Consider the following 20,299-nt stretch of genomic DNA (forward strand, 5'->3'; position numbering starts at 1 on the left):
ATTTTGTTTTTTATCTTATCTCTTTCTTCTTTGCCAGACTTGGTCGCAATACGGTTCAAACTATAGTCTTCACACGCCAGACGACGCGCTTTATGTTTACGAGTGCGTCGAATTAGAATTAGGTCTTCTTTTCACGGACGATGACAAGAAATATAATTGTCCTATTCATCTTCATTGCGATAAGGGTAACAAATCAAGGTAATTAAGATGAAAAAGTTTTCTAAAACCATGTCTTCTATTGAAAGAAACTATTCAAAAGACTTTATACTTTATAATACATTTTGATTCAATTATTGATTGAATGTTAGAAAATTATTTAATAATGCCGTTTCCGTGTTAGATATTTTTGTTCTCACAACGCTGGAATTCACATGATAAGTTTACCGATGGTTTCTCAACTGGAGGAATTTATACATGGCAAGTATATTTATCATTGTTAACACAAAATATAGAAATAGAATTCATATCCTTCATTTTGCAAATTTTGGATTATTTAATTAAAAGAAAACATATATATGTACAACACAGAGTTTTGCCTATTTCTTCCATATAATAATAAATCTCTGATGCGCTTGTTTCTTATTAAGAGATTCTTATTAAGATAAAGATAAAATTTTTTTAATTTAAAAATAACTCGAAGGATTTGACTTTGCTTTAATATCTTCTCTCTAATACTCTTGAGGATTTAATATTCTTATATATAATACTATGTAACAAAAACTTTGTTTCTTTTTTTCTCTTTAGATAATGGCGAAGATCATTTGCCATCAATGTCAAACCAATCCACTTTGCAATATCTATTTTCTACGAGGACAAAGCACACGGACGTAGAAGAGGCTACACCGATACTGGGTTTTGGCCTGCTTCAAGAACCCTGCGTTTTAGTCGCATTGCTGCACACAGGCGTTGTCGTCGATCTGTCGGTCATAGATCTTTATTACCTCCCTCGAATCGAACAACTAGAACCTATCATCAGTATTACAAAAAAGGTAATTATTATTATATTATATTGCTATATCAATTTAAAAAAAAAATTTATTTTGAGACTTCTCTCATTTTACGAATTAAGTAATTTTTTTTAATGAAGCAATAATCTTGAAAATGTTAAGTATACTCATTAAACTCATTCTTGGTGAATTATTAATTTCTTAAGGTGAATAAAGAATCATTCGACACCTATATTAAAAAATTATTGAGACGTGAAGTGTCCCAACCCATAACTAAAATAGGATCTCGCCCGATGTCTTTGAGTGAATCTCTTGAGGTAAGCTGAATAATACTATATTTACTACTATTTTGTAACATTATGTAACATAACTTGTAAGACTATACTTTATAAGTGAAAATTTTATTCTTTATTTTAAAACTAAAAAAAAAGAACGCGTCAGAGAATTATAATAAGATAATCGAAGATATACTTATTTTTTTTACATTTCAGTTGCTCTATCACGCCACAAATATCTTTCGTACCCAACATTTTGTCCGACACGACAAAGTTCGGGAAGAAATCAGCAAGAAGGTTCGTGCTTTGAAAGCTTTAAAGATCCATCTGTTGAAAGAACTCGATACGTTGATGGAAACGAAGAAAGAATTACGACAGACTGCTGAACGTTTAGCAGAGCGATATGAAGATATCAATGATAAACAGAAAGAGTTGGCACGTAGGTAAGTGTATTACTTTATCATTTAAACATAATAATAACTCAATTTTACGAAACTATAATATTATTCGTGTTTAATGCAAATGAAAATACAATCTTCGTCGCAGAAAAATATGAATATTATATTTTCAGAGCGGAGGAGGTTCTAAGATTAGTAAATTACAAAGAGCCTTTGATGACAGCTGTCGAGCGAGCCGAGGCGGAAGAATTAAAAAAGATGGACATGAAGATACACGATATGAAAATCCGACTTGAGCAACTGAAGAAAAAGTCCACCCAACAGACCGTGCAACAAAACGGCGAGTGTAATGGAAAAAGGAAAGAGATCGTAATTACAGCGAGCCAAGAGGAAACGATAAAGGAGAATCTTGGTCAAATGTACGTAGACTTAATTGTACAATGATTCGAAACTCTAGATTTTGCAAGAACACGTTAACTCGCAATAAGTCTGATGAAATATTGCATATATATATATATATATATATCAATTGTTAACATGGCTTACTTTTTCTTTTTTAGGGCAAAAAATATAAAGAATATGGTGGACCAAGTAAAACAAATTAAAGCAGAAATTAATCTTTCATATATCAACAAAATATAGCAATAAAGATTACTAATTAGTTATTTTGTAATTATACAGCGTTTTATAATACTTTATTTATGTAATGTTTTGCATATACACTAGAACGTTACTTTTTAAATGATTTATTATCATATTGTATTCGTAATCGTATATCTTTTCGAAGATTTTTAGTTTTGTCATATTAGTAAAGAATAGTATAACGTATAAAATATGATAATACAAATATTTAATAAAAATATGTTTTATTAATTCTGAAAATTTGACTATACAAAAGATTCATCACACGTTTGTTTATTACAAATAGAAGAAAAATTAGATTGCATGTTAGGCATGGCCTGTATGTATGTTTACAAATATATTAAATAGTAAATATTGCGAAGTATCTCTTCCAGTATAAGACGACAAATTAAAAAAAACAAATTATTTGGATCAATCACTCAAGTCGCTATCGATTTCGTCGATGCCATCAGGTGGAACAGGTGGTGGTTCATTTTCAAATATAGGCATAATCTGAGGGGAAAAGAAATTTTATAAATACTTTTCATGGAGATGTGTATGTATTTCTTTAGATAGATATGGAAGTAGCGATTACCAGATTAGCGGATTTCGAGGTTTCGGTATGTCTCGTCAAAAAATCATCATTAGATGAATTTAACATTCGTCTCTCGGTTTGTTCCTGAGTTTGCTGGTCAACAGCTTTAACAGTTGTAGACTTTGCGTTCTTACTTGCTTTGGATTTTTCATTTTCTTCCTCAGGATCTTCATACAACACTTGTAAAGTGATATGCTATGTACAAAAACTTTTATTAGAATATAAAGTCTCTTAAAGTCAATATTCTAATAAAAAAACTTTTAACGTAACGCCATGCGACAAGTATTATATTTGTTTTTCTTACCTTTATCGTATTCGCAATAGTTGACTTTACATAATCGAAAGTTAGTTCAGAATGCGATTTGCTGGCAAGTCTTTCTGATAATGTATGATATGTTTTGTTCATTATCTGTTTAATTGCTTTGTTCTTCTTCTCAATCTGGAAATTGAAGAAACAAATAGATAAAAATAAATAAAAAAACATTACCAAGAAAGTAATGTATAATATTGGAATTGAAATACGGAATTAAGAAATGTAATTGCTTCCTACGTCTTTCTTCGACGATACTGTATCAACTTGAGAAGAACGCTCTTCAGACAAATGCTCGCTCTTAGATAACTTATTTTCCAAAATAACTTTCTCTTCTTTGTATTGTTTAATTGTATTTTCCGCTGCTTCGAAATTTTCTTTGGTCTTTCTCAATTCGTCATTTACATTAGTTAGTTTTATCTCCAATTCCTGCAGCTTTTTATTAAGATCTTTATTGACTTGCAACAATGATTCTTTCTCCTCTGTAATATGATAATTATTAAACTGGCATATAAGTTGCATTCAGGAATATATATGTAATACTGTTATCATTTAAATATTTCTATCTAATTATCTTAGATGATCGTTACCGTTTGATTTCTTCAGATTATTTTCCAAAGTACTTATTCTGTTTTGTGCCTCTTGAACTTTCTCGTCGGGTATATTTTTATCGATATTCTTTGGTATTTCGCTGCTTGCTTCCTTTTGCGATGTATTAAGAGCCAAAAACATTTTCCAAGAAGCATCTATAGCTGCTTTATCGCTTGTCGTGGGAGTTGTTGCTTTCTGAAGCTCGAGTGCATGGAACTGTTTTGCAAGAAATTGTAATTTTATAAGACACATGTAAAACTTATATTAGGTGTTCCGATTAGTTTTGAGGGATTAATATAGATGGCTATAGCTACAAATCTATTAGAGATACTTTGAAAGTTAGTAAACAAATAATTTGACACATGGCATGTGCATTCGTAACCACACTTTTTGTGCGATCGAAAATGAAGCGTGGTAAAGAGCATTTTCGTCATTTATTGCTTTATTGCTTCGATTCGAAGAAAACGGCTGCCAAAGCTTACCGATTTATCTCAGAAACTTATTCTGAGTCTGCTCCATCAATTAAAACGTGCGAGTACTGGTATCGGCGTGGTGATTTTGATGTGAAAGACAAACAACGTTCCGGTCAACCAAAAAAGTTCGAAGATGCTGAAGTGCAGGCATTACTGGATGAAAACTCAGCTCAAACGCTTCAAGAACTAGCTGAAGCATTAAATGTTGGTAAATCAACCGTTTCAGATCGTTTACACGCAATGGGGAAGATTAAAAAAGAAGGCAAATGGGTTCCACATGAATTATCGGAATTGGCAATTCAAAATCGTTTAACCATTTGCGCTTCGTTGCTTTCTCGTCATAAAAAGAAGCAGTTTTTATATCAAATTATAACTGGAGACGAAAACTGGATCTACTATGATAATCCTAAGCGTAAAAAGTCATGGATAAGTCCAGGCCAACAATTGACATCAACTCCAAAACGCAACATCCACGGAAGTAAGGTATTATTGTGCATTTGATGGGACATGAAAGGTGTTGTGTATTATGAATTGTTAAAACCGAATCAAACAGTCACTGCTGAGCGTTATCAGCAACAATTAAACGATTTGAATCATGCTTTGAGTCAGAAACGTCCAATAATAGCGCAAAGAAAACGCAAAGTGATTTTGTTGCACGATAATGCTCGACTGCACGTTGCAAAAACAGTTAAGGATACATTATCGGCACTTAAATGGAAAGTCCTACCATACGCCGCGTATTCATCAGACTGTGCTCCTTCCGACTATTACTTATTCCGATCCATGCAGCACAGCCTTGTTGACCAGCACTTCACATCATATGAAGAAATTCAAAAATGGCTCGATGAGTGGATTGCCTCGAAGGACGAACATTTCTTTTATCGCGGAATTCACTTGTTGCCCGAAAAGTGGGAAAAAGTTATAATTAACAATGGAAAATATTTTGAGTAAAATATAATTTAACGTCTCTCTACAATAAACGTGTTTTTTTTGCAAAAAATCCCTCAAAATTAAACGGGAACACCTAATAATTTTGTATAACAAATATGTGATCATGCACAACATTATCCGTGTACCTTATCTAATAGTTTCTGAACGTTATCGGATATCTTGGACATTCCCATCCGTATTTCCGCGTTCGCTATTCTGGTTTCTGATAGCAACATGTTAACCCCGGGATCTAGAGCGGCTGGTACTGCGCGATTTACAGTTTGTGCTATAGAATACGGAAGTTGATTGTCCATAGTTACGTAATGTCCCTGCAATGTTTATCATCTTTTATATTATGTGCGTTATATTATGTTTTATAAATGGGTCATTGAATTCATCAAATATAGAATTATTCATACAGCAAAATACGGTGGAGCCCACTGTGGTGTTAATGGAGACGCAGCGACCAACGGCTTGTACAGAGAATCTACAGAAGGCACATCGGAGAGACTTCTCGACTCGAAATTCTTCTGAGTGGTTCTCTTTTCTTCCGATGATTCCTGCAAGTTTTTCTGCGAAGCTACTTCCGACTGTTCTGTCTAATGAAACGCACAATATTTTAGGAAGATGCCGATTTGATTTCCACGGAAAGATTCAGATATCGTGACTAACCCGTTTGTGACGGAGAGATTTGTGAGGCACGTCATCCTACAAGACGATATCGCATCTTTCAGGATTGGAATAATTATATCGCAAGTTTTATGACATACAAATTTATCGTTCATTTTTGACGACAATAAAGAGACCTCAGCCGCGTACCTCGGTATCCTCGGAGTCAGTGGTGGATGGCAGAGGCAGTTTTGGTAGAATGGACTGACCCATCTTGGCCATCCTGGATATTATGGCAGCTTTTCCGCTCGTTGGAGGCTTAGATACGGGCGGGTGTTTTTCTGGAGATCGTATATCGGTTACCTCTATTATCATCATGATATCTCTCTCCTTCGGGAATCCAGGACCTAAACTGATCTATGTAAAATTATTTAATGGAACACCGTTACACACAGCGATCTATGGAAATCTGTTGCTTTTACCTGTTTGCTGGGAGGTAAGAACAAGGTCCTCTTCAGACCCTTGCCGCTGCCCAGGAGGATTCTCTCCCAATTCTCATCCGTTGAGATCTCCACCGTCATCATTTGCGACATCACAAAATTGGTTTTGAATGGTTGCACTATTTCAGTTCCGACGAAATACTTGATCGATACGTCGTCTCCTTCCTTCGCGATCACATCTTTATCGCTCTGGCTCAGATCCTGGTAAATCACGTTTTCCCCTTTCTCTTGTACCGCAAAGTAACGTGCCAATCCTACTTCTATCGCAAACTCGAGGTAACTGTCATTGTTCTCGAATAAGATTGACCAATTCTCTTTGTTATTATCATAATAACTAACATAATTGTTTGCTTGTACAGTATACACAAAGTCACGCGTCACTGTGGCAACGGATATGTAGTCTTGTTTGCTTCTATACAAAATTATTTGATACATTCTTGTTGTTACGTTGCCCGTTAACGCCATACCAAGCTTTCCGATGGAACGATATGTACCATTTTGCCTGAAATGTAGTTACGTTAGATATTATACTAGGCAGAGATACGTTCGAAATAATTTACTGCAATTACAATTTAAAAACATGTACAGCTTTAGCTATCAGAACTTCTGTTTTAGAAGATGGTGTAGCTTGCTGTATATTATATTGAGTATTGTTCTTTTTAGAAACCATTTGCTTGTTAGATTGCGAATCCGTAAGTTTTGACTGCAATCCAAAAATGGCAGCCAAATTAGATCTGAAAATATAAAAATCATAATAGACATTTAGACGATAATTCGAAGTATACAATTTAGACGATAAATAGACCTGCTCTTATTATGGCGAATATAAATTATAAAGAGAATAGAAGAGCAAATCGAGCTTTATTCGCAAAAATAACAATGCAAGGAACATTTGTTAAATAAACAGAAATCTGTGAAAATTAAAATTAGATTTACAGAATTGTTCACTGTTCTTTTAACTGTACTTTCTTGCATTTTCCCATAAAGTAAAATAAATATTCTTAAGCTTTTAAAAAACAAGATGAAGCACAACATACAATGATAAACTTTTTATTATTTAATTAATAGGTCACTTGAACACTTTGCAAATAACGAAAATACATACCCTCCCGAGGGTACAAAATCGGACTCATCATCATCACGAAAGATCTTATCGAGATTTGGCAACTGACCAGGCGCGTTCATGATTTGAAAAATTCTCAATGAACTTTATTTATATATGAATAACAAAAATACACAATGATAACATCTCATTACTCGCAACACAGAAGCAATCAATGCGCTGGGAGGAGTGCTAATTCGGTACAATCTAGAGAATTTTCAGCGCTACGAAAGCGCTACCAATGCGCACATTGGAGAAGCTGGAATCGTCTGTATTACCGACAAAAATGAGGATTGTAACTACGGTGTAAGAAAGTACCTTCTTACATCGCCGTGACCGTGGTGTAGAAAAGACGTTCAAATTTCCTCTAGTACTGGCTTCTTCTAAGAAAAAATGGCTCCCGATACCACTCGGGTTCGATACGGCCAAAAAACAAACAAGGAGACACTTGTCCCCACGGAAAGCAAACAATACGGGTATACAGCAAACGACAAAATCCCCCCTACCCCGGACAACAGCACACGGCGGGAACTCAACCGAGGTCCGACCGTGCCCAACGTTGCTCAACTTCAGTGAGCGAACGGGAACTGGTGCTTTCAAGTTTCAACGTAGCGTAGCCGTTGACTCCTCTAGTACTGGCGTATGGGTGTATTCGCACTATTTGCCCCTTTGGGTGTATAGCCATAGAAAGAAGAAAGAAAAGAAAAGAACGTTTAAATTTATTATATATGTAACTATCGGACTTAATTATTTTACATTTGTGTATGAACAAATAGATAATCGCGCAGTAGAATGTATAAACAAATTCTTATTTCACATCTAACCTCATAATCATATGAGATCCCCTTACACAATCTTTGTTACATTATTTGTTCCAACATTATATTTGTTTATATATATTCTGGATATAATATAGATCACTGGAGTGACTTCGAACTTTGTTGAAAGTTATACAAATTGTCTAACTTGTATTTATATACAGTAAGTAACGTAATATAGAAAAAAACGTAAAAAATTGGGTAATAAAAAATATGTATTATTAAATCAATATTATTAATAATATCCGTATATTTAATGTTTCTCTTGTGAGATTTGAAAAGTTATGGTGAGCTAACAATGTTTCTTTATATATTAATCACTGGAGAGTACACACATAGCTAATTCTTTTGTACTAACATAAAAAGTATTCCTTCTTTATTTTATATTACTAAAATTTTTGTCTCGCAATCGTATTACATATATAAAAGTTTCAGTAATTAGTAATAAGTATTAAAATATTTGTATTTTAAAATGGAATGCAATAATGCCATTCGATTTTTATTGACCTTTGATAGAAATTTAAGGTTTCCTCCTACTCTACGCTTTTTCTTCGTGTTTGTTTTCTGTATTGGATAGTATTACAGAAAGTGGAATAGAGGTAAAAATGTGCAAGGATATAATATTAAAAATAAGTGGAATATTGCATAAGCCACTCTCTATAACCCTTATCCATTTCATTTTTGTTTGTTTGATAATGTTTTTTATACGATTTTACTAATAGAGGAAATTAAAAATGGAAGAGATTATAGATTAGATTTTCAAATACCTATGAAAGATCAATAATTGGATATTATTGCATTTGATTATACAGTTATGAAGTTGTCATTACAAATATATCATAAAAATATACTCACTTTTAACGCAAAACTTGTATGTCAATTAACTAACACGTATATTTCAGATTATTTATTTTCGTTAGAAATTTGAAAGGTAGGTAAGTGGTATAAGTTTGGTAGCATAATGTTAATATATATTAAAAAATATATTAAGACAAGAAAGAATAAGAAAGCGTACAATTCGCATAAATTATTGCAACTGTGAAGTAGATGTTTGACGAATACATATACTTAAAGAAATAATTGAAAGAAATGTTTGGATATGCACATGTCAATAATATTATAAAATTGCTTTATGAAAACTCGCGTTTTTACAATCCAAAAATAGGTAATTATGTATTGTTATTAATAAACTTCTCAAAGCTTATACGAAAACGTTAAATCTATATTAATTTGCAATGTGCACTGATGACAGATGAGTTCACGAGTTGTTCATTTCTTCTGTTGTTCGCGGTTAACAAATCTCGCTAAATGCAACATATTCTAAGTCGCGCAGTATATGCATATCGGAAGGCTGAACGTTACTCTGGATCAGGTTTCGTAGAGCTTTCGCCCTGATGAGCGGGACGGGGCCATATGAGTCGTTCCTCGTAAAACTTAATGACAATCTGTGGACATTTTTCATTAGCGATACGCGCAGGTACCATATTCGAATCATCTATTCGTTTCCATTTCATCAAGAACATCAACTCGCCGGTGGAACCTGTCACACCGATAATACGTTCGGGTTCCAGGTTTCTGTCAAATCCTATAATAGAAACGCATTTATAAATTTTCCAAGTCAAGGATCGTATATTGATCTTTGATATCTTTTTCTCTTGACAAATAAAGAAATAAAGTAAAAAAGAAGAAATATAAAAGATACGCTTTTAAAAGGACTTCTGATGCAAACACAGAATATAACTTATATATCTCAGAAGTTTAAAAAATCGATTAGTTTTATACTTACTTTTAGACATTATTATAAATTGACTTTCACTACACAACACTACAAGTTATCAGTACGTTATTTACGTCCGTTGTGAGTTACTTAGAGCCAACAAAGCGTTTTTATGTATGTTTACGTGTCCCGACCAGTGTTGTCAGAAATGGCATTCTTACAGCACGCGGTAGTATGTGGTGGGGATGGAATCGGGACTCCGAACACGTAACATACATAAAGACGCTTTGTTGGCTCCGACAACGTTGGCAAGTGACAACGGGAAAGTCACGTTATTGTAATAATGGATAAATAAAGTAAGTATAAAACTAATCAATTTTTTAAACTAAAACAAAGTAATATAGTGTTATAAAAGGAAATGTAGCCTCAATATTAATCATTATGTATAACAACTATTATATTACTTCTGTTATATACAGGGTGTCTCAGAAAGAATGGGACAATGCTCGTGTGCAGATAGAGCGGACTGAACCGAGTCGAAAAGTATGTATGTATAAGTATGTATGCACAAGATTTGCATAAACACTTTTCTTTTTTATTACGCTTCTAAAGTCACTTCGAAAAGATTTATTATATTCCTTTATTTTATCCCGAATTGGGACCACCGCAATTTTGTGCATACAAATTGCGAAATTTTTATAAAAAGCATTTCAACTTTAATTTTTGTATATGATGTGTGCAATTGGCAACACTTTTCACTAGTGACTAGGGAACTGCTTCGTGGTGGTAACGCGATGATAATTGCAGCATCAAAAATTCTCTTTATTGTTTGTGCAGAATAAAAATTCCTTTTCCACAAATGAAGTATAGATAGAAAGAAAGTCCGCTCGTCAGGACTTTATATTCAAAATGGAAAAAAGTTAGAAAAGACAAATGCAAGTTTTTAACTTTTTTGAATGAACTTTTTGAATGAAAATCTTGTACATACTTATACATACATGCAAGATTTTCATTCATACTATTCTTTTTTATTACACTTCTAAAGTCATTTCGAAAAGCTTCATTATATTCCTTTATTTTATCCCAATTGTAAACAACCGCAATTTTGTGCGTACAAATTGCGAAATTTTTATAAAAAGCATTTCAACTGTAATTTTTGTATGTGTATGAGTGCAAGTGGCAACACTTTTCACTAGTCACTTCAGGATCCCCTTAACGCTTAAGTTTTTTCGTGTGCCACGGCCATAATGGCTCATGCCCACAGGACGCGGTAACGCGACAATGCGGTAATGCGGCAACGCGGTGGCCAATCACCGTCTTGCATTTCTGGTAATACGGAAGTTATATATTTAGTATTACCAGAGATGCAAGATGGTGATTGGCCACCGTGTTGCCGCATTACCGCATTGCCGCGTTAGGGCCTTCACAGAATTCCGTAAGACGTAGCGTAAGGATTCGACCAATTGCGTTGCTCGATTCGGTTACGTTACGGTTACGGACGGCGAATCGAGCAACGCGATTGGTCGAATCCTTACGTTACATCTTACGGAATTTTGTGTGCGGAGCCCTTTACCGCGTCCTGTGGGCATGAGCCCTAACTTCATCAAAAGAACTGAGGCCGGCCGGATCTCCGATTTCGGCCATGACACCTGACAGAACATGGCGGCAGTGCGTGTGCGGTAGTGCGTATGTGAGTACCCGGTGTGTGTTAGTGCGTATGTGTGACATCGTGTATTTCGTACCACTGAGATATAATAATACTGGAGGAGGCACTGCTATGCTTCGACCGTAAGCGGAAAGCGGCCGTGAGACAGTAGATTTTCAGGTCACAGTCTGTCTTTGTCTGATATACGGGACGCATGCGCAATCACTCGCAGTACAATTCGGGCCAAAAGTTAATGATAAGTTTCGTTTGAATACGCGGGCTTCTGTTTCTGCCGTTTTTGTAAACATAGTACTGCATATTTGCTTTAGTAATATGTTTAGATAAATATATATTTTATAGTATATCTTAAAAAGTGTATAAAAGTAGAAATGGTTGCGAGGTGCTGCGTGAAAAATTGTAAAAGTGTTTGGTTTCGAAACACTAATCTTTCGTACCATAGGTATGTATATATTGTACAAAATTATTGTTAGAGAAACTGTGTTTGACTATACTCATAAAATAATATTCACGTGTAATATTCTCTTATTTTCTAAACTAACTTAACCTAATTAGGTTTACACACATTAATGTGTGTAAACATTGAGCATGTCATATTATTATAGATTTCCCGTGCATGATAAAAAACGTTTGGAAAAATGGTTGGAAGCTGTCCCAATAAAAGGTCACATTGGCAAGTTTTCGCACATTTGTATTAGGTTGTTCATTAAGTTCTGCGGTTTTCTCGATAGATAGCGTTTGTCCATTGAAAAAGATAGCATGCATCGCCTGAACCGCGGATTGCCGCATACTCCGTGACAGGTTAGACAACGCTTGACATTTCGCCAGAGTCTTTGTTGTGTTTTGACGTGTTGTGTGTACGCGCTATTCATTGAAAATGGAGGATCAAAAGGTGCATTTTCGGCACATTTTGCTATTTTTCTTCCGCAAAGGAGTAAAAGCGACAGACGCACAACGTGAGATATGTGGCGTGTACGGGGACTCGGCCATAAGCGCTGACACTTGTCAGCGTTGGTTTGCGCGCTTTCGTTCCGGAGATGTGAACGTCTCCGATGCTGCTCGCTCCGGTCGTCCATCCACCACTGACGACGACCAAATCGTGGCCGCAATCAAAGCAGACCGACACCTAACGACGCGGGAGATCGCGGAGCGCTTCGACATCGCCCATACAACGGTTGCGCAGCGATTAAAACGGCTTGGGATGTCGAAAAAAGCAGATGTTTGGGTCCCTCACGAGCTCACTGAAAAGAACATTTTGGACCGCGTCATGATCTGTGAATCCCTGCTGAAATGGAACTCGCTGGAGGCCTTTCTCAAACGGGTGGTCACGGGAGATGAAAAATGGGTGGTATATAACAACATTCGACGCAAGCGGTCATGGTGTGGTCCGGGTGAGTCGTCACAATCGGTTGCCAAAGCGGATTTGCATCCGAAGAAAGTGATGCTGAGTGTGTGGTGGGATTGGCGAGGCGTCCTGTATTTCGAGCTGCTTCCGCGCGGTCAGACCATCGACGCCGAGAAGTATTGCGCTCAGTTAGAAAAATTGAAGCAGGCAGTGGCGGAGAAGCGGCCGGAATTGGCGAACAGGAAGGGCGTTGTCTTCCACCACGACAACGTCAAACCACACACTGCTTTGGTGACCAAGAAGAAGTTTAAGTGCTTTGGCTGGGAAGTCATGCAGCACCCACCGTACTCCCCAGACCTTGCGCCGTCGGATTACCATCTGTTCCGGTCACTCCAAAACAATCTCGACGGGCAGCGCTTTAATTCAGTGGACGATATTCAAACGTACTTGGAGGACTTTTTCGCGCAGAAGTCGCGCGACTTCTACAAACGCGGCATTATGTCTCTTCCAGAACGTTGGCAGAAGGTGGTCGATCAAGATGGACAATACATTCTAGATTGAATAAATGTGTAAGTACAATAGATTTATGTTTTAATTTAGAGCAAAAAAACCGCAGAACTTAATGAACAACCTAATAGTTTACATTTTAAAGAATCAGACTTTGAAGTTAATTCAACCTATCGCACTTTGAGAAAAACAGCTGTACCACATATCCCTGAATATAATGATATACTGACAAATGTGAGTAAATGTAATTTATTATCTATTTATTGCTATTGTTCTTATACTTATTATTATTGATTGACAGATTAATGTATAAAAAAAATAAGAACTGCAAATTTGAACAGAAATATTACAAATGCAGAGAATGATACAAATGATACAAATAGTGTATTGTCATCAACTAATATTGATCATTTTTTAACTTCGGATTTTGAAAATTGTAATCCAGTAAGATTAGCTTCGACAGATGATTATATAGCAGCACAAAGTAGTAAGAATTGTACATCGTCATTATCTCCGGCAAACACTAATCAAATTACTTACGATCATGGTACTACACTGGTGGTAAGATATATATTATTTAGTTTTATGTAAATTTTTAAATAAATTGTAATTAATATTGTGTAGGCATTCGACGTTGCGTTGCTCGAATTTGAAATTCTATTTATCACGTTTGTGTCTATCGATCACCTGTTTGCCGTCTTCTGTTGACATCTAACAAGGCCACAGAGGAAAGTATAAATTCGCTTGCTTGCGGAGACATTCGACGTTTAGTAATTTGGTAACATCGGCGAAGAGCAACCGTAACGAGAAGCTCGGAAAGTGATAATAAAGCGAGTGACCGTTCTGACTCCAATCCTCGACACTGTATTCTTCATAATAAAGAACAACGATTATAAACCAATTTGTGTCTTATAGTAAATCAGAAGTGGGATATACGCCTCGTTACGGTGTACAGTTTTGCTCGTTAATCGCCGTATTTAGATTTCGGAATAATTTTGTGTTTGTGTGAAATTTTGCTGACAAAATGCCTGGCGGTCAGAAGAGAGCTTTGTGTAGTTTGACGATCTCCGAACTGAAGGAAGAGCTACGCACCCGCGACTTGCCCGTTTCCGGAAATAAAAATGAACTTCTCGCGCGACTGTTAGAAGTCGATCCAGACTTCGATATATCTGGGGAAAACGAAGAGATCGAGGAAACCGCTCGAGTCCCGTCGGTGACGGATGAGGATCGGCAGGAGAGCGGAAGAACAAACGGACAGTTGAGAGACCATTCCGATCTTATGCAAGATGAAATGGAATTCCTTCGACGGGAGAGAGACCTTTTGCGCCGTGAAATCCAACTTATGCAGCGTGAGCGAGACTTGCAAACTTCGTCTGGTTCGAACGCACTTACGATGCAGTCGACGATCGGCATTAAGACGATTGCTGATCTTTTGGCTGAATTTTCGGGAGAGGAATGATTTCCGAAATTGGAGACAACAATTGGAACTCTTACAAGATACGTACCATTTGGACAGTAATGCTGTTAAAATTTTGATAAGTTTACGATTACGAGGTAAAGCATTGAGGTGGTTCCACTCGAGGCCTGGTCATTTAGAGATGTCAGCTAAGGAGCTCGTGAATGCAATGAGTGGCATGTTTGACCATCGTCCAAACAAATTAGCACTGCGGAAGGAATTTGAGAATCGCTTGTGGCGTAAGGACGAATCTTTTTGCGACTACGTTTTCGAGAAGACGACTCTGGCCAATAGAATCACTGTCGACCCAGAGGAGCTGATTAATCTGATGATCGATGGTATCCCGGACACCCGATTGCGAGATCAAGCAAGGATGAATCGCTATGAAAGGGTGGAGGATCTCTTAGACGCATTTAAAAAGATCACACTTTATGAGCAACCAAGGAGTGATCGAGATCATCGAACTGTTAAGAAGCCGTCATCTGTGAAGCCGACGGCGGGAGCGGATGCGACTCGTCCAAAGGAGGCTCATTGTTTTAACTGCAACGAGGTTGGCCATGCTAAAAGGGACTGCACGAAGCCGCAGCGTGAATGGGGTTCCTGCTATCGTTGTGGCAGCCTGGAGCATCATTCGAGGAACTGTACGCAGAGTCATCCGACGACGAGCACTGTTCCAACGCAGGGGACATCGAGATCAACGGAGACTTCGACCCATCTCATTCAGCCAACGCGTCCTGAGGTTCCGTTTCTGATTCCAATTTCTTTTACAATTCCGAACAATGACAGTAATATTAATTTTGTTATTAGCGCGATAATTGATTCGGGATCGCCAGTTAGTTTGATAAAAGTCGGTTTATTGCCTGTCGGTTCGTACAATACAGAATTACCGCAAAATCAGACATACCTTGGAGTGAATCAATCGCCGTTGGAGATTCTGGGCATTTTCGAGAAGGTCGTGGATGTCGATAATGTTTTGATGAATATTCGGTTTCTTGTTGTTCCGGACGAAACGATGTCTCACGTCGCGCTACTTGGCCGTGATTATTTGTTGTCGCCTCTAATTAAAGTCACTTTGGGCCGTGAGTTCAAGATCGAGAAAGTAAATTCAAACGCGATCGAAAGTGAGCCGGATACTCATGTCGGTCACATTATGCAAATCGATTATGTTGATACGCCCGAAAGTGTAACAGAAAAATTAGATATCAATCCGGAAATAAATTTCGAGACATCTTCGGCATTGGAGAAAATGTTCTGGGAAAAGGACGTTCTAGACTCTGAGCCTTCAATCAGTAATGTAGAATTGGCAATTAAACTCACGGACGACCAACCGATTACTTTTCGACCTCGTCGTTTGGCTTTTAGCGAGAAAGAAAAATTACGCGAAATTTTAGATGACTTATGTGCGAGAGGGGTGATTAGACCGAGTACTTCTCCTTATGCTAATCCTATTGTATTGGTTCAGAAGAAGAACGGTGAGATACGTTTATGTGTTGACTATAGAGAATTGAACAAAATTACCGTGAAGGAGAATTCTCCGACACCGAACATTGACGATTGCATTGATCAGTTACGTGGAAAAAAATATTTTACAAAACTTGACTTATAAAACGCGTTTCACCATGTTAAAGTTTCCGAATTTTCGATAAAATGTACGTCATTTGTTACACCTTTAGGACAATTCGAATTTTTAAGAATGCCTTTTGGGCTTACTAACGCTCCGCGGGTCTTTCAACGATTCGTCGGGTCAATATTCCGTATACTGCTTAATGGAAATTGGATTTTAATATATTTAGATGACATTTTGATAGCTACGGAAACAATCAGCGAACATCTCTCTATTTTGAAGGAAGTTTTCCGCTTGGCAAGGAAAAGTGGGTTACGTTTCCGTTTAGATAAATGTTCGTTTCTTTATCGTGAGATTACTTATCTCGGTTATTTGATTGACGAATCTGGAGTTCGACCTAGCCAGGAGGGCGTTAGATCTGTTCTGGAGTATCCGATCCCGCGTAGCATAAGGGAAGTACAACGTTTCGTAGGCCTTGCGAGTTACTTCAGGCGTTTTATTCCGAGGTTTTCCGTCGTGGCAAAACCATTTTACGATTTGCTGAAGAAGAATGCCACATTCCGTTTCGATCAAAAAGAAAATGATGCGTTCGTTGAGTTAAAAAATAAATTAGCGAGTAAACCGGTTTTGGCGATTTATTCACCGGATCTAAAAACAGAATTGCATTGCGACGCAAGTGCAAGCGGTTTCGGCGCAATATTGATACAGAAGCAGCCGGATGGATTCTTCCGACCGGTCTTTTATTTCAATAAGCGAACTACCTTGGCGGAGTCCAAATATTCGAGCTTCGAATTAGAGTGTTTGGCTGTCGTCTACGCGGTCAAACGTTTTCATGTTTATTTATACGGCATGCATTTCAAGATAATTACAGATTGCAATAGTTTCCGTCTTGCGTTAGCTAAACAGAGTATCAATCCACGTATTTCGCGTTGGGCTTTATTTCTCCAAGGTTACGATTATAGGATTGAACACCGATCGGGATCCAGGATGCCGCATGTCGATGCATTGAGTCGATGCGATAATATACTCGTGTTAGAACCGAATACCTTCGAAACTGTATTTAGCTCTCAAGCAGACGCAAGATGAGAAAATTAACGAATTGCGTGAGAAACTAGAAAAAAGCGAACAAAAGTACTTTGAATTACGTGACGGATTAGTTTATAGAAAGTTTAATGATAATAAAGTTTTGTTCTATGTTCCTGAGAGCATGGAGAATAACGTAATCCGAAATAGTCACGACAATTTGGGCCATTTAGGCGTAGACAAGGTAGTTGACAATATTCGAGAGGTATATTGGTTCCCACAGATGCGAGAAAAGATTAAAACATATATCGATAATTGCTCAAAATGTATTGAATTTTCGCCGCTCAGTGGAAGATCCCAGGGGTTTTTACATAGTATTGAAAAAGATAATCTTCCATTTCGAACTTTACACATTGACCATTACGGTCCGCTTGAGCCGAGTAAAGGAATGAAATATATTTTATCTATCGTTGACGGGTTCACGAAGTTTATTAAAGTATACCCGTGCAAATCCACGGCTTCTGCGGAAGCAATCAAACATCTAAAAGAATATTTTAAAATTACAGTAAACCCCGTCGTATTATAAGTGACCGAGGAACTGGTTTTACTTCTGAAGCCTTCAAGGGATTTTTGACTGAGCAAACCGTCGAACATGTATTGATAGCGACGGCGACACCTCGCGCAAATGGACAAGTGGAACGCTTCAACCGAGTTATCACACCAATGTTAGCGAAATTGTCAGAACAACCAAACCGTTGGGAAAAGGTTTTAGGCGCGGTAGAATTTGCGTTAAATAATTCTGTGTGTCGTTCGGCGAGAGAAACGCCGAGTCGCCTACTGTTCGGGATTAATCAATTGGGCGAAATTAGTGATAGTTTGCGTCTTGTGTTGGAATCGGACGGAGAAGATGAAAGAGATCTGCTTGCGATACGTGGTAAGGCCTCCGAAAATATTGCGAAGTGCCAGCGGGCAAATGAAGAAAACTATAACCGGAAGCGTAAGCCGGCGACCAGATATCAGAAAGGAGATTATGTAATGATTTCGAATCGAGATGTGACACCAGGTATAAATAAGAAATTGTTACCGAAATTCAAGGGACCTTATGTCGTAGAGAAGGTTTTAGACAATGACCGATATGTTATTAAAGATGTAGAGGGGTTTCAGTTAACACGCGTACCATTTACAGGAATTGTCGGTCCTGATCAAATGAAGCCTTGGATCCGTTATTAAAATTAGTTCTCGAATCGATATTTCGGCGAGATGTAATGTGCGATCATTATTTTAATATTATACAATTTATATTTGTTACGACCTCTTGACCGAGGACGGTCATTATGTCAGGGCTGGCCGAACTGTAGGTATTCGACGTTGCGTTGCTCGAATTTGAAATTCTATTTATCACGTTTGTGTCTATCGATCACCTGTTTGCCGTCTTCTGTTGACATCTAACAAGGCCACAGAGGAAAGTATAAATTCGCTTGCTTGCGGAGACATTCGACGTTTAGTAATTTGGTAACATCGGCGAAGAGCAACCGTAACGAGAAGCTCGGAAAGTGATAATAAAGCGAGTGACCGTTCTGACTCCAATCCTCGACACTGTATTCTTCATAATAAAGAACAACGATTATAAACCAATTTGTGTCTTATAATTGTAATTATTTTTTAATTCTGTAGGATGTTGCTTGTCAAATAGGAAACTCTGAAGCGTCAAGAAAAAAAGAAATTGGATATCGGCGAACAATAAGAATTCTTCAAAAAAGATTATATCGTCGAGAGCTGAAACTGTCACGTGTTAGTGAGTTAGTTAGAATTCTAAAAAAGCAAAATAAATCCAGAGCAGCTTGAGACTGTACTTTTAAAACGATTTTCAAATTTAGCTATTGATAAGTATATTAATAATGAAAACAACAAAAACAAAAGTAACAGTAACAGTAAAATAAATAAAGTTAACTAATTTTAGAAATAATGAGTGAATATCGTATTAATAAATATAAAATATATTTTTATTAATATTTTCTTCATTTTCTTCATTATCTAATCCTGACAATAGCTATGATTTCCTCTTTATAAAGATAAAGATAAAGGTACACACACACACACACACACACACACACACACACACACACACACACACACACACACACACACACACACACAAATATATATATATTATATATAATATAAATATACACACACGCATATAGTTCTTTTTTATTATTCTTTCTTGATAAATTAAATTCTTTCATTAGATATATAATTTTCTTGCGACATCTCGTCGCTAAAACTAATCCCGATACAATCTGTTCAATAGTACTCGAGAACGTTTGAAGTCTTGAACGTGACTGTACAAGACCTGAATTTCAACTATGTCACTTGGGCCGCGCCAGGCGAGCCAGCGCCTCCTCCAATATTATTATATCTCAGTGTTTCGTACATACAAAGTGCCAAATTGTTATATAAACACATATTGTACGAGGTTAGGTTAACAAGCCGATAACAAACTTGTAATTTTCGAACTTTTTCCCGTTTCGAAGCTTTGTATATACTATCATCAACACTAGCCACATATTAAACGAATACGATGATGGTTTTCGAAGTAAATTTAGAAACGTAATAAAACAAATCATGGACATAGAAATACAGGGACAGAGCATAAACTCATAACATAGGCGAGGGGAGTGAAGCCAAACTGCGGGGGGTAACTGTGCCTAATTTTTATTGGCTATAGCTGTGCGCATGCTCAGTACTACTTTTTTCGAATGATTGACAGATTTCATGTCATCTGAGATGATCTGACGCACTATGACGCGTGACAACGTGAATGTACAATTAATAATAAATTAATAATACATAAA

General features: G+C 36.9%; 4 protein-coding genes across 8 annotated transcripts in view; 2 read left to right on the top strand and 2 right to left on the bottom strand.

The window, feature by feature from the left end:
• Positions 1-2,475, top strand: part of LOC105276290 (nuclear pore complex protein Nup88) — a 60,604-nt gene extending 58,129 nt beyond the window's left edge. Inside the window, exons 7-13 of the mRNA XM_026972114.1 lie at positions 38-198; positions 341-417; positions 745-989; positions 1,154-1,264; positions 1,439-1,665; positions 1,794-2,039; positions 2,181-2,475. Coding sequence (XP_026827915.1) covers positions 38-198; positions 341-417; positions 745-989; positions 1,154-1,264; positions 1,439-1,665; positions 1,794-2,039; positions 2,181-2,262 — 1,149 coding nt within the window. The 3' untranslated portion in view covers positions 2,263-2,475. The remainder of the gene's footprint in view (positions 1-37; positions 199-340; positions 418-744; positions 990-1,153; positions 1,265-1,438; positions 1,666-1,793; positions 2,040-2,180) is intronic.
• On the bottom strand, positions 2,474-8,170 carry LOC105276295 (FK506-binding protein 15). Of its 3 annotated transcripts, none has more exons than XM_011333813.3 (12): positions 7,670-8,170; positions 6,819-6,983; positions 6,232-6,751; positions 5,960-6,166; positions 5,813-5,848; positions 5,560-5,739; positions 5,287-5,469; positions 3,737-3,953; positions 3,387-3,628; positions 3,141-3,275; positions 2,837-3,031; positions 2,474-2,754 (listed from the first exon to the last, which is right to left on the bottom strand). In XM_011333813.3, the coding sequence occupies exons 2-12, from the start codon at positions 6,917-6,919 to the stop codon at positions 2,674-2,676; spliced, it is 2,097 nt and encodes a 698-aa protein (XP_011332115.1). In that variant the 5' UTR covers positions 6,920-6,983; positions 7,670-8,170; the 3' UTR covers positions 2,474-2,673. The 3 variants fall into 3 exon arrangements, with proteins under 3 accessions (XP_011332115.1, XP_011332113.1, XP_011332114.1); XM_011333811.3 differs by lacking the exon at positions 7,670-8,170 and adding an exon at positions 7,355-7,592; XM_011333812.3 differs by lacking the exons at positions 5,813-5,848; positions 7,670-8,170 and adding an exon at positions 7,355-7,594.
• A 231-nt stretch (positions 8,171-8,401) lies between these two features.
• Positions 8,402-10,193, bottom strand: LOC105276296 (chromobox protein homolog 1). The gene is made up of 2 exons (XM_011333815.3): positions 9,956-10,193; positions 8,402-9,754 (listed from the first exon to the last, which is right to left on the bottom strand). The coding sequence occupies exons 1-2, from the start codon at positions 9,963-9,965 to the stop codon at positions 9,528-9,530; spliced, it is 237 nt and encodes a 78-aa protein (XP_011332117.1). The 5' UTR covers positions 9,966-10,193; the 3' UTR covers positions 8,402-9,527.
• A 3,219-nt stretch (positions 10,194-13,412) lies between these two features.
• LOC105276297 lies at positions 13,413-19,079 on the top strand. Of its 3 annotated transcripts, none has more exons than XM_020030694.2 (2): positions 13,413-13,463; positions 13,547-19,079. In XM_020030694.2, the coding sequence occupies exon 2, from the start codon at positions 14,688-14,690 to the stop codon at positions 16,461-16,463; it is 1,776 nt and encodes a 591-aa protein (XP_019886253.2). In that variant the 5' UTR covers positions 13,413-13,463; positions 13,547-14,687; the 3' UTR covers positions 16,464-19,079. The 3 variants fall into 3 exon arrangements, with proteins under 3 accessions (XP_019886253.2, XP_019886254.2, XP_011332118.2); XM_020030695.2 differs by lacking the exon at positions 13,413-13,463 and having other exon boundaries at positions 13,471-13,962; positions 14,026-19,079; XM_011333816.2 differs by lacking the exon at positions 13,413-13,463 and having other exon boundaries at positions 13,471-13,635; positions 13,703-19,079.
• The last annotated feature ends 1,220 nt before the right edge of the window (positions 19,080-20,299 follow it).

The sequence above is a fragment of the Ooceraea biroi genome, chromosome 9, assembly GCF_003672135.1.
Source record: "Ooceraea biroi isolate clonal line C1 chromosome 9, Obir_v5.4, whole genome shotgun sequence".
Lineage (NCBI taxonomy): Eukaryota > Metazoa > Arthropoda > Insecta > Hymenoptera > Formicidae > Ooceraea > Ooceraea biroi.

Excerpts from the sequence above, each read along its gene's own strand:
- LOC105276295 (XM_011333811.3), bottom strand. The coding sequence starts at position 7,434 with ATGAACGCGCCTGGTCAGTTGCCAAATCTCGATAAGATCTTTCGTGAT. Across the intron at positions 5,740-5,812 it reads AATCTCTCCGTCACAAACGG|ACAGAACAGTCGGAAGTAGC; the intron begins GTTAGTCACGAT and ends GCGTTTCATTAG. Across the intron at positions 3,276-3,386 it reads CAGTATCGTCGAAGAAAGAC|ATTGAGAAGAAGAACAAAGC; the intron begins GTAGGAAGCAAT and ends TTCAATTTCCAG.
- LOC105276297 (XM_020030694.2), top strand. The coding sequence starts at position 14,688 with ATGAAATGGAATTCCTTCGACGGGAGAGAGACCTTTTGCGCCGTGAAA.